The sequence below is a fragment of the Pinus tabuliformis genome, chromosome 6, assembly GCF_031772625.1.
Source record: "Pinus tabuliformis cultivar Carrire ecotype Pingquan chromosome 6, CPIR1, whole genome shotgun sequence".
In the NCBI taxonomy this organism is placed as follows: Eukaryota; Viridiplantae; Streptophyta; class Pinopsida; order Pinales; family Pinaceae; genus Pinus; species Pinus tabuliformis.
The window spans coordinates 1,327,506,767-1,327,531,536 of NC_142292.1; the positions used below are offsets into that span (position 1 = coordinate 1,327,506,767).

General features: G+C 38.9%; 1 protein-coding gene across 1 annotated transcript in view; it reads right to left on the bottom strand.

Annotated features, from left to right (window-relative positions):
- Nucleotides 1-24,770, bottom strand: part of LOC149263502 (putative acyl-activating enzyme 16, chloroplastic) — a 325,493-nt gene that overhangs the window by 16,050 nt on the left and 284,673 nt on the right. The window contains exon 15 of the mRNA XM_089426351.1: nt 21,873-22,032. Within this exon, the coding sequence (XP_089282477.1) occupies nt 21,873-22,032 (160 nt within the window). The remainder of the gene's footprint in view (nt 1-21,872; nt 22,033-24,770) is intronic.

Here is a 24,770-nt window from a genome sequence, read left to right on the forward strand (position 1 = left end):
GGCTTATGTCCTCAGTTTTCCTGTGATCTACAACCACGCTCTAATACCATGTTGGAATTCCTAAGTCTGATACGTTAAAAACCCTTCATATACTTTACTGATTTATTCCTACCTACTTGTTCTGTTAATTAACAAGTTATTTACCATGTAAATACTGGAAATAAATACAAGTACATGCTCAAAAAATTACAGATCATCAACTGAAGGAAATAGAAACAAGCACACAAGTGAAACGTTGTTTTTTGACTAATGTCCTCGGAAAAACCCAATGTGGGAAAACCGGTGCAGCTATCTGAGGGTTTGATTTATTAAGCAATTTTAAAATACAATCTGGGTGCCAAATCTGGCTCACCCAACAGAGAAAAATCTCGGCAGTAGCACCTTTCAGTGGGACACAGATATTCCAGCTGAAACCCAGACAAACACTCCGCCAGCTCCACAACTCCAATCTGCCCCACGAAACCCCAGCGTCAGCCTCTAGGGACTGCGTCAACTCTCTCTAGCCCAACTTTAGCCCAGCGTCACTCTGGCTTGGCCTGCGTCAGCCTCTGGAGGCACTGCGTCAGTCCTTTGGCCCTCTATGTCACTCACGCTGGCCCTCTGAGGCACTGCGTAGCACCTAGCTACCTCTACGTGAGCCCTTGCTGCTTCTGCATCCCTCTCTTCGGCTACTGCATTGATCCTCCCAGTGCTATCTCTGCCTCTCTGCTTTTGTATTCACTACCCCTCAGCTGCAACTCTTATCACTCTCTCAACTTTCTCAGCAAACCCAGCCCCAAAAAGTTGAAATCTTGATCTCTTGGTGTGGTCTCCAAGTGACCCTCAAGCGTCCTCTTATACTTTTCTCGTTGACAGATCAATGACCGAGATTAAGTCCCTTATCAATGGTTATGATTAGATCTGGCTTGATCCATGACTTTTGGACCATTCTAATACAGTTTTATATTATTCACATTAATATTTTAATTTCCCTAAGTCTAAACTTAGGGACTCCATTAAAAATATTAATTATTTTAATATCTCTCAAATTGTTTAGAATCTACCCAAACCCTTTCTGGGTATTGGAGATCTCATGTACCTTAGCCTCTCCACCAAATTTCGTGGCTAGAGCACATCCGATGCTACCCCAAATCAACAGGAAGAAATCAGCGAAGTGCATGGAGGGTTTCTAACCGGTAGACTTAGAAACTTCAACACATACCTTTGGGTGTAGTTCACCCAGGATTGATGGGGCCACAAATGAGCGATAATTGATGGTATCCGCGGGGACTCACACTCCTGACCCTCTTCTATGTCACATATAGGAACGAGCGATCTGGTTGTTGTCCTTTGACACTCTAGGCACAACCAGCAGGGGATGGGGAGCTCACCCAAAATATTTGGATGACACTTGGTGCAATAGAGGGGAGACTTCTCAGTGGGTGCATCGAGTCGGTGTGCGAGTTGACAGCCATAGGTCAGGGGATGAGGTGATCACCGACAAGGATGGCATATCATTCATCACTAGTCCTATGCTTGGGGAGCTGGTCATAGGGGAGACATGTTTCACTTTTTCCATAGGGCATGTCTAGACCATGTATGAGCAGAGGATACCGTCTACAACTGAGATAGTTGTCCAGTATGTATCCGGGTTCTCGACATTGTATCGACACATTCGCTAGGGGGAAGGTAGTCGAACCAGCGGCGATGGTTGGCAGGAGCAGGATGGATCCGCATACATTGAATCGATTGCGCGTATCAGATACCCATCTATTGGTTGCATTCAAGGGGTAGCTATTTGGCACACGTGGTTTCCAGTAGTCATCAGTACTACACAGTGGCAGGGACCGGACAGTTTAGCATGCCTCAGATTAGTTAATGATTAATGGAGCCTATATATGGGAGGCATGCAAGGACTAGAGATGAGGGCCAAAGGGATTCCATCGGTTGTCAAGGCTATGTCGCAGCAAGTCTACCTATGGGATGCAGGGATTCAGTTAATCGATAGATCACTCGTGATGAGCAGAGTCGTGGCAGAAAGAGATATAGTTCGCTCTTGGGATGACACTTGGGGGTTCACAAAGGGTTTCATCATATGGGGAGGCAAACATTCTCTACTGTTGCTTAGGTTCGGAGTTAGATTTGGATGGGTAGGCCTTGGTGCCATGGAGATGCCCAGGCAGGATGTGTCTCGCCTCTTTCAGTATTCCACCATCGAGTTCCAGGAGAGGAGGATATTGCTTGCGCATAATGGGGAGTGTTGACTACTACGTGTCAACGACCCATAACAATACACCCCCTTTTTTCGCAAAAGGGATAGCGCCTGATCAATGTGTTCGTGCCGTCTCGCTATCATCATCAGCCTAACGATCATGTTATAATGTAAACCCATTCTGCATCTGTATAATGTAAATAATCTCAGCAAATCCATGTCGTGTATGTAATTGCCTAGGTAAACCTACTTTTCTGGTGATGATCTACATTCCGGGAGGTTTTTTGTCTCACTGATCCATTCTCGAATGGTCGACAAAGTTTTCCTTCAGCCTTACCCCAAAGCTAGAATGGATTTTGTCACTCGGATCTTAGAGGAGTCCTAGTGTTCTAGATCGAGTCTATGTAAAAGTGATTTGGGAATAATCCTCACTATTTGGTTAGATTATTTTATTACAAATTGTTTGGTCTGCTGGATTATATTTGTGTTGCAGAAATGGGTAGTCTGTGAGGGTCTATTTCAAATGGGTTTTCCCCCTTGTGATGTAAAAGATATGCAAATTATAATGTAAAGTGTCTTGAGGGTTGGAAAAATAATTTATCCCCTCATAGGTTAATTAATTAAATTTTTCTGGCCAAAATTAATTAAAATCTTAAGCCAGAAATTTTATTAATTCTAGGTCCTAGGTAAATTTAAATTCTCCACAGGAAAAATTCGTCGGTCCTTAAAAATTAAATTTGAAAGGTCCTGAGACTAAGGTAAATTGATTATTTTGCTAAATTTTAAGCCTTTGGTCCCTGGAGTTAAGTCAAAGTCAAAATTTCGAGGAAATTGATTCAAAAATTTAATTTTTGAATTAATTAAAATGCACTTAATTGAAAAATTCGAATTTCCTCAAGAATTTAAAATTTCGACGGATGAGATTAAAAGAAATTTTGATCGTCATCAACGGTCGAGATTGCTTTGACGAGGATCACTCGAACTAGCCGTTGGAGGATTTATCTTTAAATTAGAAGTCATTTGTCAGTCAATTCATCCAATCTTTTGATCGTGCGCTGAGCAAAAAGCTCCTGTGTAAACTTTTTCGGATAATAAATGAAGACTTTGGGGTTAATTTTCGTCGGTGTTACTCTTCATGGAAATTCTATAAGATGTATCGTTTTTCATGTGTAAATTTTTTTTTAGCCATTGATAATAGCTTCTGAAGAGTGATTTGAGTACAAGTATCTTGCTCAGTCGCTGGGGTTTAAATAATAATTTAAGTTTTAAATATAATAGCAGGTATCTCTATTTATCTGAATTTTATTATCATTTTCTCACTCTATGTTGATGGCTGAATTTAGTTTTGCAAGAAAGTCTTGATTTTTAGATCATCGAACGTTCAGGGAATTTTTCAGTTGGACCAGCCACCTCCCGATTCATGTTTTCTAAAGAGCCCAACCTAATTTGATCCCGGGCTTATCATAAGGTATTTTCTAATCCCGAGCTTATCATAAGATATTTTTTACTGGTGATGCATGAAGGGCTGTGAGCTTAGCACCTCCTTTAAAATTCAAAAACTTAAAAAAAAAAAATTGTGTGCTAAATCGATAGATCTCGCTGTTGAGAGCCTTAGATTGTCAGATCTGGGAGCGGAGTTGGACTCAAACTCCATAGATCTGATAGATCTGTCATTCATGTGCATAGATCTATAATTGTTTTCAATTTTCTGACTTGGGTTTCTAGGTTTTAGTTTTTTGGGTCATTGTATATATCGTTTGGGTGTTTCTTGTTGCCTTGCAGCTACAGATCTGAAGAAGAAAACTATGTAAAGTCCAGATCTAGGCCCTAGAGGGTAAGACATGGATCTCTGGGGTTCATTAAAATCATTTTGCAAGGATAGTCAAATTAATTTTGCAGTCTAGGGTTTCAAATTTTTTTTTTAATCTTGAGAAAAATTTTAAGGGTTTTCATTGATAAATCTGAAGCAATTGGATTTGACATTTTAATTAAAATTTTCGAAAAAATTTTAAGGGGTTTCTGGGCTACCAGTTTGCTGACTAGTTTCTTTGATTTGCTGCCTGGTTTGTGGATTTCATTGTGGACTTTCAATTTAAAAAACCTTTCTGATGTGGACCCCTCTCATACCCTGCCCGAATTCCTCATGCTACCAAAGCCTTTCTCTCCAAACCCTTGCAACGTGTATCTTCCCCTATTACAATCACTCCTTCCTTCAGATCCGCGTCCATCATCCCTGCCAAATCCATGTATCCTCCCTGCCATCCCTTCAAAAAACTTTCGCTACATCTTCAAACCCTAATCCGCTGCCCACACAGTCCTCATTGTAATATCCCCTTTCAGGGATATCACTCAAACCCAAGCAACTCCAACCAAATAATACACAAGTGATATAGTAGCCGGGAAGCTCAAAGAGATAAAAAAAACAACAGTGCAATATACAATAATGTAAACATGGAATATAAGCAGATACTCAAGAAACGCAAAGAGAAATGCTAAGCCATTTTATTATACTGAGCAATGGAAAGAGTACAGGAGGTGATCAGAAAGATAGCACCTCGATTTGCACAGGCAAGTGAAGAAATACACTTAGAATGGTAAGGGAATGGCCTCTCTCTGAACTGCATCCAAGCTGCCAGAGAACCGCTGTGCTGCTGCTACCGCTGGAATCAAATGAGGATTTGGGGTTGTTCCCCTCCTCAGGAAATGCTTAAACTCTAGAGTCATCCTCTGCTCAATAAACCCAGAAAAGCCCAGAAAGCTTTCCTAAAATAGCTGACCCCCGAAAATCACCCCCTTGAGGACCTACGCTGTCCCTCAAGGCTCTACGCTGCCACTGAATAGAACCCTCCAAAACTCTGCCCAAAACTCTACCAAAATCCTCCAATATCCAAGGGTTGATCCCTTGCTCAATCTCCCAGCTCAAATCCTCCACATAAACCCAATCCGGAGCTCCTACCAAAAGAGACTGCGTCCACATCTCTCAAGACTGCGCAGTCATCAAATGCTCAGCTCCTCCTCAACTCCAAAATCGATCCTCCTGCAAAAGACTAATGGAACTACCTTGCCCGAGCAGGCACTCGAAGTCCCCCAGGGCTAAGGGTGAGATCTCCGAACGGAGACACTCGATGCACTAAACAGTGCTGCAGACAGGCTAAACAGCCAGCATGCTCTAAGTTGAAGTGACTAGCTCAAATGCAACATAATCCAATGCCAAAATGAGGAGGCTCCTCTCTCCTTTATAGTGTTGGCCCCTCTCAAAACCCTAAAGCCACCTCCTCCAACGTAGCCATCTCTTGCCACGTGCTCCTCTCCATCTGCGCAGTCCCTCCAAGTGTCTACGTGGGCCCCCTTTCTCTACGTGGTCCTATGGCCCCCTTGGCTCCCCTTTAAGTTACAACGTTGTGCTACTAGGGAGTGACTTTATTCTAAAAGTGAGTTATGTCCCCCTTTCCTCACCTTTTATTTATAACTAACTATAGAAGGCAAAATTGAGCAAAATCGAATATTCCAATTAGCCATGGCTAATTAGGAATATTACGCTCATTCCCTCTCCTCTGCGTCCATTCCTCACCCGAGCTCCCTACATATCTCACCATCTCCCTGCAGCTCCGTCCAACTCTCTGCGTACCCATCTACAGCTCCACTGCCCGTCTTCCCTCGATCCTTGTTTCCCTGCCTTTTGCTCTTCCACTGGCCACCTACACACTCCATTGTCCATCTGCCTTCGAGCTCTCCTTCCACCGCTGGACCTGTAGCTGCAAAACAACAAACAAATGCATTTGATATTTTTCTTTTTGTTTACGATTAGGTTTGTAGTGTTTCTTTATATTTCGAATTCCATTTCATTTTTTTTTGGTTGTTTTATTTCTTTTGGTTTCATTTGTTTTATCATTGTATATGCATTTAGTTAGTTCCGATTTTTTTTATTTATTTACGTTGTATATACATTAGGTTTAGGTTTGCTAATAATTCGAAATTTGTTTTATTATTTGGTTGTGTTTTGTTTTTATTTGTTTTTTTCATTTCTTTTTACTAAAATGAAATCTCAAAAAGAAATTGATCTTTTATTTTTATTTTTGATTTGTATTTCATTTATTTGTTTTGATTTTATTTTATTTTTTATTTTTCATCTTGATTTTGATTTCATTAAAAGAATCTAAAAAATACTGAAAAATTTAAAAAAAATATATCTAAAACATTTAAAAAGTCTTTAAAAATTGTTTTTTTTTTTTTTTTTTTTTAGAATTTAGACTAAATTAAATTAAAGGACTTGCGCTCTCACATTAAGTATTTTTAATGTGGCCTATGGCCCATTAAAAATCTATTTTATTGACCCTTTGATTCGTTTTCTTCATTTTTCACATTAAATTAAGCTCATAAGGAATAATTAAATTGTTTATCTGAAGTTCCTTAGTGTTATTTGGTGATTAAATGCCTTGTCAAGTGCGATTAATGTTTCAAAATTTATATTGGCGATAGGAGAGTTAATTAATTGTTCTAGATCTTAATTCTTAACGAAAACCATTTTTCTGGAATCTCTTGCATGATATTGTTCTAGGGGTTCATATTGATCATACCTGATTGTCACCATTCGTCACATATTGGAAAATTGTTCTAGATAGCTTGTTTTATTAGTCTATGGTTAATTCAAATATTAAAGACACTGGTCTGTAGTCATTTATATCTTGCGATTGTGTCTTATTTTAAATCTATCCATTTTAATTGACCGAGACTTATTCTACATTCGTCCAGTTGTCCATTATTAAAATCTCCTAGAGCCCATACTCCACAGGCTATTCTCATCGATTTACCTTAGGGACTACCCCCCTTGACCTGCCTAGGAGAGAGTCTAAACGGAGTGAGTAAGGATTAAAAGTGACAACCCTTACTCTGAACATTGTCGCGGTGCCTAGACACTTTGTGCGACAACATTTTTTGGCGCCGTTGCTGGCAACATTTTATTCTTGGCGTTTTCCTCATCATTCTTCTCATTTCTCATCTTTTCATTTGAGCCGGCAACAACAACATTTTTTGGCGTCGTTGTCAGGGACCGATTTATTGGGCCTTGGCTCTATGACATTCATCTTTCATCTTTCTATCATTCATTTTAGCTGGCAAAGCCAACATTTTTTGGCATCGTTGCCGGGGATAGAGTGTTTTTTGTCCTTGGTTTCTTCGACATCGTTTTAATCATCTCATCTTTTCCACCATTCATTAGCCGGTCAAGCAGAACAAAATTTTTTGGCGTTGTTTGATCTTTTCATCGCTTCATCTTTTGTCATCTCATTAATCGTTTCATCTGCACTTTTCGCACCTGGACATTTCGGTTCATTTGACTGGTGACTCCACTTATTCATCCATTATTTCTCAGACAAGAAGCCCTCCCTTATATCCAGTTGTTTTTGTCTTTTGGATCCTAGAGCTAGATTCATGTTCAAGTGGTGACTCCACTTCTTTCATTTCTTACAAGAATTTCTACTAGAAGCTCGCTTCTTGTGGATCTCTTGATTTTCTTGAGCAGGGGTCTCTCTCTAGCATCCATTTGGTCCCTCCTTATCCCTTCAAGCAAGTCATCATGGATGATTCGTTTACCCCGTGTCATTTTACTGATTTTCTCCATGATATGCCGGAAGAGGCCATTCATAAATTGCCTTTGTTCTCGGGTGGTGATTCAGTTGCTGTTAGAAAGCATCTATGCAGGTTTACTCATACAATAATCAAATATTGTAGTTCTCCCCAATATAAACATGAAGATGTCAAAATGCGTCTATTTGTCCTTTCTTTAGAGGGTGATGCTTTGAATTGGTTTCATAATTGTCCTGAAAATTCTTTCGCTTCTTTACAAGACAACATCAATGATTTTACAAATAGATATAGTGATCAAGGTAGCTCGCCTTGCACCCCTAACATTATGGAACAAAATGAGAGTGATCTTGTAAAGGATCCAGCTGTCAATGAAATATTTCAAGACAATTCTCCATATCAGAATGTGCCATCCACTCGTACCATTGTAGGATGAATCCATGATAGTGGAAAAGCAGGAACAAGTTATCAAATCAGTGTCGACAGTGAAAGGGAGAATGATAAGCATCTTATAGAAGAACTAAAGCAGTTGGTTAAATACATGTAGTTCAGTCAAACACAACTGGTAAAAAGTATGGAGCTTAATCAAGAAAAATTTATAAGTGATTACGTCAAGGATATGAGAACGCTGTACACTCAACTGGAAAAACGTGATGAGGAGATAGAAATCATGAAAATTAAACACTCTGATCACGTAACCACCGTAGTAGAAAAGTGTGCTCATAATATGGGGGATATGAGGTCCGACATGCAGAGCCAGCATGCTAAGGAAATGGAAACCATGAAAACTAATCATGACAGGGAAATTAATTCCATGCAAAGCAAGTTATTAGCCCTAGAGGAAAATATGACGATCATGGAATTTAATCATTCAAATCACGTGACTGCCGCGGAAACAAGTTATCAAGAAGAAATAAGTTCGAATCAGAACAGATTGTCAACTATGGATGAAGAAATGACCATCATGAGATTAGATTATAATAATCAGTTAGCTATCATACAAGCAAATCATGAGAAAGAGATAAACTCTATACAACATTGCTTGATGACCATAAAAGTAGATAATGACAAAGTAATAAAAAGTATGGAAGTTGGTCAGATATGTCTTCAGAATAAGTTATCGACCATGGAGGAAAACCATGCTAAGGAAGTCGGTGCTATAAAGAATGAACACTCTACCTAGATGGATGCCATAACAATACAAGTACAGAGGCTTCAGCATCAATCAGAAGATGAAAGAAACAAGGAAACATCAACAGATCATAAGCCTCCCTATCTGCTGTAGCAAGCTCCATCTTATTATGATGTCATTTGTTCCATTGAAAAGTCGCTAATTGAAGATGACTCAGATAAAATGGAAATTGATAAGAATCAGGTTGATGCTTGCATGTTTGATCCACCGGTCATAAAAGATGAAGTTATGACTTATAACTCATGACACCTGTGAGACTGATCCATCATTCTTGACAGAGCAGATGCAGAATGAAGAAAGACATGTCATGCATATCTTACATACTTCATCTGAGAGTTTTGAAACAGAATGTTCCATGTCATCAGTGATACAGCCTGCAACAAAGAAAAAACGCAAGAGAAAGAGAATGAGAAAGTGGTTTGATGCATCTGATGGCCACGAGAAGCTGGATTTTCAGATACGAAGAAGTCCTACCGTATGCAAGATTGCACATGGCACATCCGAGAAACAGCGGACAGATTTGCCTGAAAGCAGGCAAATGCTCAGTATACACTACACTGAATGCATCTGATGCCATGGGGCATCTTTGTATTGTGTTTCTAACCTTATACCCTGTTATTTCAGTATTTCATTTTGTAGTTAGATTTGTGTTTTTCATGTTATAAGGATAGTTAATAAATGAAGAGCTTATATCTTTCATGTGCTTAATGTTATATGATGATTTTTTGGATGGACACTACCTATGTGATATTGTGTGTTGTGTGGCTGCAGATTCTGGATTCTCACATTCCTCCGGTGCAGCAATGTGTCCCCAAGTAGACCCAGATGTTGACCACTAGGTGTCAACGACCCATAGCAATACACCCCCTTTTTTCGCAAAAAGGATAGCACCTGATCAATGTGTTCCTGTCGTCCAGCTATCATCATCAGCCTGAGGATCATGTTATAATGTAAACTCATTATGCATGTGTATAATGTAAATAATCTCAACAGATCCGTGTCGTGTATGTAATTTCCTAGGTAAACCTACTTTTCTGGTGATGATCTAGATTCCGGGAGGTTTTTTGTCTCACCAATCCATTCTCGAATGGTCGGCAATGTTTTCCTTCAGCCTTATCCCAAAGCCGAAATGCATTTTGTCACTCGGATCTTAGGGGAGTCCTAGTGTTCTAGATCGAGTCTATGTAAAAGTGATTTGGGAATAATCCTCACTATTTGGTTAGGTTATTTTATTGCAAATTGCTTGGTCTGTTGGATTATATTTGTGTCGCAGAAATGGGTAGTCTGTGAGGGTCTATTTCAAATGGGTTTTCCCCCTTGTGATGTAAAAGATATGCAAATTATGATGTAAAGTGTCTTGAGGGTTGGAAAAATAATTTATCCCCTCATAGGTTAATTAATTAAATTTTTCTGGCCAAAATTAATTAAAATCCTAAGCCAGAAATTTTATTAATTCTAAGTCCTAGGTAAATTTAAATTCTCCAAAGGCAAAATTCGTCGGTCCTTAAAAATTAAATTTGAAATGTCCTGGGACTAAGGTAAATTGATTATTTTGCTAAATTTTAAGCCTTTGGTCCCTGGGGTTAAGTCAAAGCCAAAATTTTGAAGAAATTAATTCAAAAATTTAATTTTTGAATTAATTAAAATGCATTTAATTGAAAAATTCGAATTTCCTCAAGAATTTAAAATTTCGATGGATGAGATTAAAAAAAATTTTGATCATCATCAACGGTCGAGATTGTTTTGACAGGGATCACTCGAACTAGCCGTTGGAGGATTTATCTTTAAATTAGAAGTCATTTGTCAGTCAATTCATCCGATCTTTTGATCGTGCGCTGAGCAAAAAGCTCCTGTGTAAACTTTTTCGGATAATAAATGAAGACTTTGGGGTTAATTTTCGTCGGTGTTACTCTTCATGGAAATTCTATAAGATGTATCGTTTTTCATGTGTAAATTTTTTTTTAGCCATTGATAATAGCTTCTGAAGAGTGATTTGAGTACAAGTATCTTGCTCAGTCGCTGGGGTTTAAATAATAATTTAAGTTTTGAATATAATAGCAGGTATCTCTATTTATCTGAATTTTATTATCATTTTCTCACTCTATGTTGATGGCTGAATTGAGTTTTGCAGGAAAGTCTTGATTTTTAGATCACCAGGCATTCAGGGAAGTTTTCAGTTGGACCAGCGAACTCCCAATTCATGTTTTTTGAAGAGCCCAACTTAATTTGATCGCGGGCTTATCATAAGATATTTTTTATTGGTGATGCATGAAGGGTTGTGAGCTCAGCACCTCCTTTAAAATTCAAAAACTTTATTTTTTTTTGTGCGAAATCGATAGATCTCGTTGTTGAGAGCCTTAGATTGTCAGATCTGGGAGCGAAGTTGGACTCACACTCCCTAGATCTGATAGATTTGTCATTCATGTGCATAGATATGTAACTGTTTTCAGTTTTCTGACTTGGCTGGGTTTAGTTTTTTGGGCCATTGTATATCTCGTTTGGGTGTTTCTTGTTGTCTTGCAGCTACAGATCTAAAGAAGAAAACTGCATAGAGTCGAGATCTAGGCCCTGGAGGATAAGATCTGGATCTCTGGGGTTCATTAAAATCATTTTGCAGGGATATTCAAATTAATTTTGTAGTCTAGGGTTTCAATTTTTTTTTTTAATCTTGAGAAAAATTTGAAGGGTTTTCATTGATAAATCTGAAGCAATTGGATTCGACATTTTAATTAAAATTTTCGGAAAATTTTTAAGGGGTTTTTGGGCCACCAGTTTGCTGACTAGTTTCTTTGATTTGCTGCCTAGTTTGTGGATTTCATTGTGGAATTTCGATTTAAAAAACCTTTATGTTGTGGATGCCTCTTATACCCTGCCCAAATTCCTCACACTGCCAAATCCTTTCTCTCCAAACCCTTGCAACGTGTATCTTCCCCTATTGCAATCACTCCTTCCTTCAGATTCGCGTCCATCATCCCTGCCATCCCTGCAAAAAACTTTCGTTGCATCTTCAAACCCTCATCCGCTACCCACACAGTCCTCATTTCCCTCTCCTCCGCGTCCATTCCTCACCCGAGCTCCCTACATATCTCACCATCTCCCTGCGGCTCCGTCCAGCTCTCTGCGTACCCATCTACAGCTCCACTGTCTGTTTGCGCTCGATCCTCGTTGCCCTGCCTTCTGCTCTTCGATTGGCCACCTACACCCTCCACTGTCCGTCTGCCTTCGAGCTCTCCTTCCGTCATCGGACCTGCAGCTACAAAACCCTTCTGTGTGTGCACTTTTCCCTTCCACTCGACATTGATTTTGCTCAAACAACACTATTGCAAAACCCTTCTAAGCCCAAACAAGGAATTTGCTCTGCGAAAATCTGAGCTACTGGTGTTCCCTCTGCCTGCTGGAATCACTCACTCTAGTAAGTTGAATTTTTCTGCAACCCTGCACTAAAAAATCAAACTGCCCAGCAATTCGCACTACCTGGCTAGGCACAGCGCAACCCCAGAAGATTCATCCTGTTGCTCCCTCTAAGCAGCGAATTTCCTTCTTCCACTTCTGAGCTTCTCGTCTAATCAAATTTGCTCTTATACCATGTGAAAATTCCTTGAAATGCAGCAACTAGAAATATTTCTTCTAATTGATAAATTAATTATGCAGTTTATCTTGTTAATGGCAAAATAACGAAATATTCACACTGCAACTTCACCAAATAAAATACTGCGGAAGATAAACTGGAAACTGAGAAAATAGTAGCATATACACAAAATTATAACACGGTTATATTTGGACAACAGTCCCTAGAAAAACCAAACTTGCGAAAACCAGTGCAAGAGCTAAGGGTTTTTATTACTATGCAGCAGTGAGAAAATTTTGAGTAATATAAATATCGCCAAATTGGCGAATCTATCGAAGAGAACTACTGGCAAAAATTTACTGAGGGATTTTACCCTCTCTCCGAGCAATCCTGACACTGTCTGAACTCTGAAAAGCTAGTCATCCAAAGTGGTATGGGTACGCTCTGTGTCACCCCAGCTCTGCCTGCTAAACGCACTGCCTGAAACAGCTGCCAATCTAGTTGTCCTACTTGCTGCTGACTGGGAAAATGCCTCTTCAACCCTTTGTAAAATCTTCCTGGCCTCTGGAACTAAAAACGTTATCCCCTTCAGCCAAATCGAACTGCTCACTTGACGCTCTACGTTGCTTCTGCGCAACCTACTAGAGAAAATTTTCGACCTCCTCTTTTTGACTCTCCGAAATTGGGAAATATCTTACGGACTCACTGTCTTTGCCCCTCTCTGGCTCAAACTCTTCTAGCAGAATCTTGTGCTCTCCGAAAAATCGAACTACCCAAGGAAACCATTCTCATGTGTGTTTCTATATCTACCCATCGACTTCTTATAATCTCTGGCCAAGAATAAAACTTAATCAATGGTTGAGATTATCTCCTAATCAATCAATGTGAGTTTCTAGAGAAATATCACCTTCCTCAATTAATTGTTGTTGATTAATCATTTCCCCAAGTTAGACATAGGAAAAATTTAATTATTGATTAATTAACTTAATTAAGGCATTTCTAGGTGGATTTTCCTGAAACCTTTTCTGGGTTGTGGAGTCCTAGTGTTTCTTAGCCTCTCTAACAACTGTCGACACTAGAACACCATCCAATGCTACAAAAACTAACAAAGAAACACTACATCTCCAAAATCCAGACAAGGTTTCTCGAGATAAGCTTGGGAAACACCTTAATTAAATTAATTTGCCATAATTAAAATATTTCTTAAGTCTAACTTAGGAAAAGAGGTAAATTAAAGTTAATTAATTAAAGATGTTTGAGATTTCTCTAGAGACTTCTATTGATGAAGTCTAAGTGATCTTAGACGTCGATGGAGATTAAATTGTGGTCATTGAGACTCCAACAATAAATTATAAGAGCAGGTTGAAGCGCTTGGAGATAGCATTGGTGTCATCATTGAGAGCAAGGCAGATCGAGCTACCCAATTAATTGTTTTCAGTGCGGGTGCAATTCAAGCAAGGGAAAGAGCATCGTAGAGGGAGCAACAGAGATTTGGAAGCAGAGATACGTAGGAGATTTTTCCTCAGTTTTCCAATGTCCAAAAGGAAAAAAAAGAGGAGACCGAATTGTCTAAAAAAAATGTCAATTTGTGTAGTGCGAGTTGTCAGAGGCTGGATCAATGGCTGAAAGGCAAACCAAATTCATTCCAAAAGTAGAGGGAGTCTAGATGACCTAGTTGGAGGCAAATCCAGGGTTGTGCGAATTGCACAGAGCCAGTAGTGCGTATTCTAGGCAGCTATGCGAGTTTCCAATGTGGGGTGCGAGCAGGTCAGAGGAGGCCAAGTTGATTTGCAGAGGAGATTTGGGATCTCTAGTATATTTTTCCAATGTATTGTTGGAGGTTTGCCAATTGGGCAACCAGCTGTAAAAATTCTCAAATTATTGCATAATAAAATAAACCCTCATCTACTGCACTGGTTTTCCCTTTGGGGTTTTTCCAAGGACGTTTAGTCCAAAAATATTGGTGTCATTTTTATTGTGTGTGTGCATCTAATTTTCAATTCTAGCTTATAATTCTGCAACGTTTTTATTGTAAAGAATTAATCAATGATTTAATCATTATTTGTCGTAAACAAATAAATTGCTAACAAATTAGAAGATTAAGCTCTAGTTGGTGAATTCGTGGAAATTTCACATGGTATCAGAGTATTGTTGATTAGATCAGAGGCTCAGAAGCAAGGAAAGCGTAATTGTACAGTTTTAGAGGGAGATCTAAGCACAATATTTTCAGATCTCTGTAGGCCAGTCACGAATTGTTGGGGCAAGAAAATCAATTTCTAGTTCAGAGTGAAGGAAAAAGTCGATTCATCCCAAAAGTAGTAGCAGCAGGCAGTGTGGTTGTCGGGAAGAGATTCCTATAAGCAGATCGTCAATTTCGCAGAGTAGATTTGGGCGCAAAGATTTGCAACAAGGGTTTGTAGTTGCACATCTGCGCAGTGCAGGAAGAGAAAAGCACACGAAAGAATTATACCCATGACTTCTCCAGTGTATTTGAAGTTCTCAGATTTTCCAGTATGGCCATAGAGATAATTAACATTCAAGAGGCTACAAATTTGTCTTCCAGACTGTAGGATGAATTTGCTCAGATAGTTTGCCTCTCTAGCTCAACTTCACAGGGTGTATGGTATATAGACAATGGAGCATCAACAATATGACAAGTTGTGGAACTAACAAATCTACCTCCAACTTAAGTGGGTTGAGTAGATATTAGGGACCCTCCATCCCCTATTGCCTCACTTTGAGCTCCGAGCTAGGGTGAGGGTGAGGTATGGGGAAGCGGAGTTATTTTGGAACTTTCTTTTTAGGACTAACTTAAAATTTACCAAGATAACTTCATCACACTACAAAGCAACATTGATATTTGAACTTGTCTTTCATGTGCTCTCGTTTGGAAGTGGTCATTTATCTTGAGTAAACCTTATTTACTTTCAAGTATCATGTTGAGCACTTACGCATCTTCCAAGTTAGTACTTGCTAAAGTTATCATTCGCTACTTTACTTTGGAAGCATCTATCTCTTGTGGCACTTTTATTTCAAGCTCTTCTTTCCAAGCTTTCTTTTGTAGAAGTGTATCTTTACTTGGAATATTTTAGCAAGTATTTACATCTGGGCACTAGTCTTATCTCGCCATATTTATTTTGTGGATGTATGTGCTCACTGAACTTGTAAATGTAATTGCATGCTATATATTTGAAGTGTGTTTTGATCATCTTGTATTAACTCCTAGAAAAATGACTTGCTAACTTTGAGCTAGCTAAACCTTAGATACCTTTTAAGGATTACCCATCTTGGCTTCGACTAGGAGAGAACCTAGATGGGGGAGTTAAGAATTGAGTGACAGCCTCAACTCGAAGCTTGTCCCCAAGGCCACACCAAATGGAGTTAAGGATTTTCTCCACGACAATCTCAGGTGTGGATTAAGGCGACAACAAACAAAATATAAGAGTCATGATCACATGTTATTAAAATCATAAATCATCCAAAGCTACTTCTTGCCCAATTTATTCCTCACGGAACTAGGAATCTTTTTATGTCATTCATATATGCATTAAATAGGTTTAAATAGTCATTCTTCCATAAGAATGACCCCTGATAATCCCTGTCAGGCACCATGGCATTTTCATATGTATATTCACCAGCGCGATCATATATGCAATACATAATTACATGTGTAATTAAGGTTAAGGTTGAGAGAACTTCCTTTGTGCCATTTCATTGTCCATTTTTCCCATGGACCCAACCAGCCCACTTGGTTGTCATACTATTGTCCACTTAAAAATGGTCATATTAATAGAATGTCAAATGAGATCAAAGTTCAGATAATTCCTCGTATATATACAGAGCATGAGTTAGTCAAGGGAATTCTCTTTACAGAATTCCCCTTTTACCTTTTCTTTTTAAAGTGTTCTTATTTTCTATTACACTGCTTGCATAGGTACTTTTCTACTACTTGTGCTTTCTCATTTATGCTTGTTGGCATATCCAAGAGCAACGCTCCGACATACAACAGCATTGCTCCTTCCGACCCTCATCCAACTTGGTGTTCCTCATTACTTGGAATATGTTTTGCATGTTATTACTCATGCCAATTTCGCACTGCCCCTTCCCTGCCTTCCTTATTTTCATTCACGCACTTTATCTATGCACAAGGCCTCTCTCAGGTCATACTTTGGTCATCTTTAGCTCTCTTCCAGAGCTTCATGGCCTCCTTGCCACATTCGATCGATTTGTCCCAAGGCCTCTAAGCTGTTAATTTTCCATCAAGAATTGTTCTATGTTGCAACTATTACTTCAACAATTTCCAATAGCATCCAAATTACAATTTCAGGTCTTCAGTTAAGCAATGACAGTAGAGCAATAGTAGATAGAGCAATTATAAAAATGCACAATGAAAGATAGCCAAGAGACAATAGACACAATATTTGGTCAATGACCAAGGAAAAACCCCACAAGGGGGAAAATGCTTTGCAAAATGCTTTTCTATTAGAGCGAATACATCATCCAAGAGTCAAAGTCAAGCTTTGACTAGCCAATATCCAATATCCAAGTAAGTCAATATGTCAAGCATCTATCCAAAATAGAGATAAGAGAGAGAGAGTCAACAAAAGTCAACTCTTGAGCAAATCTGTCCAAGTCAACACCAAGTGAAAATTCCTTAAACCGGAATCCCTACTGCAGCAATTAATGATATTTCTCCTACTTGTTAGATACATGAACAAGTTATTTGCAGTTTCCTACGGCAAACATTGAAATACATACACTGCAGCGTACACCATTTAAAATAATATGCCAAAACAAGAAACTAAACAAGAGAAAGATACAACACAAATGACATAGTTGTTTTTGGACAAACATCCCCGGAAAAACCCAATGCGGGAAAACTGATGCAGTAGATCTGAGGGTTTTTATTATTAAGCAGAAGTTATTTCTGAATACAACCTCTAGATGCCTTGCTGGCAATCCAGTACAGAGAATATCACTCGGCAGAAGAAATAAGTGAGATTATCTCACTCTACATTGCAAGTCCCGGCTGATCCGGCAGCTGAACCAATGAGTCCCCAGCTATCTCTGCGCTGCCCTTGCGTGGGCCTGCGTCAACCTCTAAGGCACCGCATCACTTCTACTAGGAATCGATTTTCTCTCAGGAGCTGACTCCAACCCTCCCGGCTTAGAACATCCACCTCCTCAGCAAATTCCGAACCTCTACGTGGAAGGCTTCTGCGTTGCTCTGCGTGGGTACTGCGTGAGCCCTTCCTAGCTTTGTGTCACCCTCTCTGCCAACTACGCTGCCTCTTATGTGTGTCTCTCTGCCTCTCAACTAAGTATTCTTGGCTCCGAAGAAGATCCTCCAACCAAAACTGTCTTTGCCCCTCTCTGCGTGATCACTACGAAATCACTGCACCACCTCTAGCTTCAGCAATTCGATCTGAGTGATCAACTCTCTGTGTCTCTTCCAAATGACCCTCAAGCTTCCTTAAATAATCTTCTCGTTGACAATCAACGGCCCAGATTAGAAGCTAATCAATGGCTAGGATCATTTCTGCTTGATCCTCATCTTCTTCTAGAAGTTACACCCACAGTTAGATTAATACCCATTAATTATTTTAATTTCCTAAGTTTAGACTTAGGGACTCATTAAAAATAATCAATTATTTTAATAAGACTGTCCCTGGGTGGAATTTCCCAAAACGCTTTCTGGGTTCTTTGGAATACATGTGCCCAAGCCTCCTTGCAAAATTTGAGACCTAGAGCACATCTGATGCTACTAGAAAACAACACTCCCTCTCTGCGAGGAATGTGCTCTAGCAATGCCTCCCACTAAAGCATCACCTTGACTTCATAACATCGTCCTCTGCATTGCTAATGTCTGACATGCTATCCACCAACTACAGCATTGTTGCTGCAACTGTATTGCTTGTTGATTTGGGGTAGCATCGGATGTGCTCTAGGCCTCAAATTTTGTAGGGAGGCTTGGGCATATGCATTCCAAAGAACCCAAAAACCGTTTTGGGAAATTCCACCCAGAGACGATTTTATTAAAATAATTAATATTTTTAATGGAGTTCCTAAGTCTAAACTTAGGAAAATTAAAATATTAATGGGTATTAATCTAACTGTGGGTGTAACTTCTAGAAAAAGACGAAGATCAAGTCAAAACGGTTTGAGCCTTTGATTAGGAGTTAATCTAGGTCGTTGGTTGTCCAACAGGAAGATATAAGAAGGGGCTTGAGGGTCATTTGGAAAACACGCCAAGAGAGATCAAGAAATCGATTTTCTGAAGTGAGAAGTTCTCAAGAGGAAATTCGATTGAGGAGATTTCTTGCATTTGAGGGGCAGGGATAGCATCCGGTAAGAGAACCTACCTAGATCTCTGAAAATGATATCACTCAGTCTCCTCAGTGAAGATATGTACTCATCCCTATGGAAATAAAGCAAAAGCAGCTTAACCCCTTTGAGAAATTGTCATCCAAACTGGGCAATCTAACCACAGACTTTTTAACCAATCGATCTCCAAAGAAAGCAAGATTGTGGTCCTCAGATTGATACAAATTGGTCCCTCAAGGGAAATGATAATCTCAGCCTCCTAATTGAAGAAACTCAACCTCTAACAATCAATGTTGCATTAATCGTTATCGGGATAATATCGTCGCGAGGAAAAAATCGGAAAAAATCGTAATTATCGAGAAATAATCGGAAATAATCCGGAAAAAATCGTTTGGTACAAAAATATTCATTTTTTTAATATCTAAACCATCTATAACATAAAATAAATACATTGACACATAAATATGATAAAAGAACTAACATATAAGATGTTTAATATCATTTCTAGTGCTAAAATCACACATAACATTGAATCATGTCCTGAATAGTAAGTCCTGACTCCTGAGTCCCAACTCAGCCTCAAAATATCAACAAAAAATATAATAATGTATCTCATCATGTCATAATGTCATATACAATAAAATGAAGAAAATAACTAAAGTCTAATCCTATTGATTTCCTCTGTCCCTCTTGCGAGAAAATGCCACAGCTTTCCCTTTCCCTCTAGATGTAGATGCTGGTGCTGGTGGAGTTGGCAGTGGAGTCTGCTATGCTCTAGAAGCTGAAGAACTAGAAGTAGGAGCTATAGGAGGTAGACCACGTCCTCTACTGGTGGCAGGGGTAGCCCGGGCAGGTGGTGTCACCTGGAAACATTACAATCTCCCAATCCTGAAATCCTGAAAAACTGATAAGTCTACTGGATTTTGAATGAAATCTAAAATTCTACTTTCTCCATATGAAATCCAATGAGGCCGGAACCACTCTCAAACATCCTGAGTCATTTCATGGTAATGTTAAAAATTTAAGTAAAAGGAGAATGTCACTTTTACTTTAAGAATTTAACATTACCATGAATAGCATATCAATACTAGGGCCTAGACTTGATCATTAAGCTGCCCCACTCAAAAATTATTTGTTTCTTTCAAAAAAAATCGCATTTCAAACATTTAGCATCCCTTAAAAAACCCAAAAAAACATTATAAAACCTCGCTGCCGGAGACCCCAACGATAATTTTGATTGTTATCACGATAAATTCGAATTTATCGTGATAATTTCAAATTATCGCAATAATTTCATAAAAAATGGCTAAAAACAATTTCTGGCGATAATTTCCTATAATAATCGCAATAAAATCGGCATATCGAAAAAATCGCAATAATTTCAATTTATCGCGATTTTCACAACATTGCTAACAATAGATCAGTCTCCTGGGATAATCGATGAAGCAGTAACTCGACCCTCAAAAATTATACTCAACAAGTCAACCTTTAATTACTGGTGTACTTGGCCTCTATGATAACTAATCTTTTCTGACTCTGATAAATGGTGCTCTCAGCCCCTCTGGATTAACAGCTTTCAGCCACATCAATTTGAAATTTTGACTCCTTACTAACAGGAGAAATTTGCCTCCCAATATGGGAAAGTTTCAGCCCTCAGTAAAGCGTGACTCAGTCTGTCAAGGGGATTAATTATGCCCAGAATCTGAAGTGCACTCCACCAGATCAATAGAGAAAGAAACCCTGCCTCAACCGATAAATTCGACCCTTGAATACTGATGCAATTCGACCTCAATTTCACAGATGAATCCAGCTTCCTTGATAATAATTTCACCTACAGGAAATGATCATGTTTAAGATGAAATTCGACCTCCTGAGATAAGAACTAATGCCATAGTAATTCAGCCTTCCTGAGAAAGAAATTCAGCCCCTGTCACAGTGAATATTAACCCTCAAACATTGTTCAGGAAGGATGATAATTCAGCCTCTTATGGTGAAAATAATGATTGGAGCATTTGGCCCTATGGGAATAACTGTTCTGCAATAAATCTCCTTAGAGCTCCTGAAGAGTTGTCTCCAATAACCTCTAAAGATAATCAACGGAAAAATACCAGCTAGGGTGGCAAAATGTCCATCAAAATTGGATGAACCAGCTAGGGTAACAATAGTGTCCACCGAAACCAGTGAGAGGATTCCGCCTAAAACCCTCAAATCTTGACCCCATTGAACCAACATCAGAATACAAGAGAAAGATACCAAGATATAATGAATGATAAGTCGCCATCGATCTCCTTTTATAAGGCTTCATTGAATCTTCTCCAAGCTTCTAGAACTCCCCTTTTTAATTTGATGAAATCACTTTTACCCTCTTTTTAATAATAATGATTTCCCCCTTCTTAATTAATAATTATGTACCCATTTTTATTTATTAATATTATAAGGGTGGGTTGGGGAAAAACTCCCTAGTCTCCTTATTTTTTCCCTCTTGCTACTGTAAAGGGGACAGTTAGGCAAGCAAGAGTGATACTTCTATGCTCAAATGATCGGGGACATTACAGTTGGAATTTTGCAGCTTCCCCTCCTCGCAACCTAATGGACACATCTTTAGTCCTATTCTATAGCCTACAATGTATTTTTTTATTATCATCCAATGTACAATATTATGTATTACATCGTTCAACTTTTAGCCATTCATCGTATATGTAATACCCCAATTTTAATTCCCACAATGGAAGATGTGGGAATTAAAATTGGGGTATTACATATAGTTCATAATCACATAAAATGTAACTGATAAATCAACTTTAATGTATTTTTTTATTATCATCGAATGTACAATCTTATGTATTACATCGTTCAAATTTTAGCCATACATCCAAAATAATAATGTGGGAACTAAAATTGGGGTATTACATATGGTTCATAATCACATAAAATGTAATTGATAAATCAGCTTTTAAAAATGATCGACGAGATGTGAAATGCATGCTTGGAAGTGTAATCAAGAGTTTCCATACCACTAGAAAGTACAATAGTATCTTTTGCACGACCTTCAAGCACTAGCATTCCTCCACAATGACGACCAGCACCTATTGATGACTGAGGCACAAGCCATCCTATGTCCCCTGTGTCAAGCCAACCCTCTTCATCAAGAACTTTTTCTGTGGAAATAGGATTCTGCATAGCAAGTGAAGAATGAAGATTCAATCTTCAAATAATAACTTCAGCATTATAAGATTATTTAAATTGAATACTTAAGCAAGGGAAGAAAGGAATAGAACTTTTTCAAGTAATGGATACAATTTTCTCCTTGAATCTTATAGGAAAAAAGTTCCCCCATAAAATATATCTAACCACAATGTAGGCAAGCATTACAAAAACTGCACAAGCACAAAAGTTCAAAGGATAAGGAAGACTTCAATACACTATATTTGAAGCAAGTTTGTCTTTGCAACCACATCTAAACCAAGAAAGTTTCAAACATATGTATACACACAAGCACACTAGAGATATCTTTGATCTTGCAGATGTATGTTGCCACTACATGCTCCATAAGTGTTTTTGTATATTAAATGGTTGGATAGATGGAGAAAGAAGTGAAACGAATGTAGCCTATTAAGATTCATGAAATCTTGAATATACTACATTTTTGGAACAGATAATGGAAGAGTAGGGGCCATGAAAAGCATATCATATTGGCAATAACCATATAGGCATACATAAAATCACGTACTTTGCTAAATTGATAAAAACATTGAGACATTAACAATATGAAATATATGGTATCGTCAAATATACTTCACGCAACAAATTAGACAATAAAAGGAATTCCCAAGAATTGTACAATTTAGGTGCAATAATCCCTACAAGGAAACCCAATAAAATTGACAACAAAAAAGCAAATGATATTGTTTTCAATGAGAATAAAATATGCCCAAATGACACTAAGAAATAAGCATAATACTTTTGTAATGGAGTGTAGGAATGCAACAAATGCTTGTTATAGTATTATCCTACACAAGGTTTCTCACAGGCACTGAGGTGCAGAGGCAGCACAAGATAGCGGCAGAGAGAGCTTTAGCATCGGGAGGGTTTCTAGCCTAGCAAGGAAATCAGTAGTTGGGTGGATCAGTTACTTACTTCTCAGCAACTGAGTTGCATTGCAGTAACAGTAGCAGTAGCATGATGCAGCATGATGAGAGAGAACTGCAGTGCAGATGCAGTGTTGGGAGAAAGGACCAACAGCAGCATGGATGCAGAGGGAGTTGTCGTACAGATGTAGCAATGGCAGTGGCAGAGCCATGGGTAGCAGTACATGATGCAGCAGTGTAGAGGATGTTGGGCAGGGAGGCCTAGTATCAGCACAATTACCAGTGCCATATAATCAGGGTGATGCTCAATGGTGGAGTATTACTAGAGCACATTCCTCGCTAAGAGGGAGTGTTGATTTGGGGTAGCATCGGATGTTCTCTAGCCATGAAAATTGGTGGAGAGGCTAAAGCACATGAGATCTCCAAGACCCAAAAATGGTTTGGGAAAATTCTACCTGGTTAAGGAGATATTAAAATAATTAATATTTTTAATGGAGTTCCTAAGTCTAAACTTAGGAAAAATAAAATATTAATGGGTATTAATATAAAGTTGGGTTAGAAGGTTCTAAAGGACATGGATCAAGCCAAATCTAATCTTAGCCATTGATTAGAGATGTAATCTCGGTCGTTGAAGATTCAACAGAAAAAGTATAAGAGGAGGCTTGAGGGTCAGTTGGAGATACACCAGAGTGATCAGCCATTTGATTTTCTAGAGCGGGGTTTGCTAAGAGAAATTGAATCAGTGATCAGCGTTGCAGCGAGGGGCTGTGAGTATGAGGCAGAGAGGCAGAGATAGTGTCGAAAGACCAACGCAGAGGCAGAGAGGCAAACGCAGAGCTAGAGGGAGCCACGCTGAGGCCAGCAGTGACTATGCATAGGCCAAAAGGGCTTGCGTCATCCACGCAGAGGGTGCAGGAGTGACACAAAGAACCAGAGAGGTTGCGCAGAGCCTCAAAGGACTGACGCAGAGGGTTTCAGGCTAACGCAGAGGCCAGGAGCGCTGACGTAGTGCTTCAGATTGTGCTTGAGAGGGTTTCGTGGGGCAGACTTTCAGAATATCTGCTTCCGAAGAGAGGTATTACTGCCAAATTTTTTGTCTCTGTCGGGTGAGCCAGTTTGGCACCCAATGCACTCAGAAAAGTTGCTTAATAATAAAAACCCTCAGAACTGTTGCACTGGTTTTCCCAAGTTGGGTTTTTCCAGGGACGATTGTCCAAATATAACAGTGTCCCTTGTGTGTTTGTCTATTTCTTTCAGTTGTTGATTTGTAGATGGTTGAGAGTCGAGACTGTATTGTGTTTATTTCAGTGTTTATACGGTTAAATAACTTGTTAGTAATTAAACAAGTAGGCGAAATAAACCAGAGAATACAAATAAAATTTCTAACGGGTAATACTTAGAAATTTCAACATGTTCATCCAATTGTTGGATTCGCCAAAATATCTGTCTTCGAATAGAGGTACTTCTCCCAGGTTTATTCTCTGTTGGGTGAGCTAGATTTGGCACCCTAGTTGTATTCAGAAATCTTCTTAATAATAAAACCCTCATATTTGTTGCACCGATTTTCCCACACTGGGATTTTCCGGGGATATTTAGTTCAAAAATAAGTGTGTCCTTTGCATGATTGTCTCATTTATTTTTCAGTGCTTGATCTATATATTGGTGTAGGCTGTAGTGTATTTGCATTAATATTTTCTTAATATTTTTTAAAATAACTTGTTAAATGAAAAATACAAGTAGGCAATGCAAGTCATTTTACTGAAGTAGGATTTCTGGGTTGTTAGATTCATATTTTCACACATGGGACTAGGATACAAGGTTAAC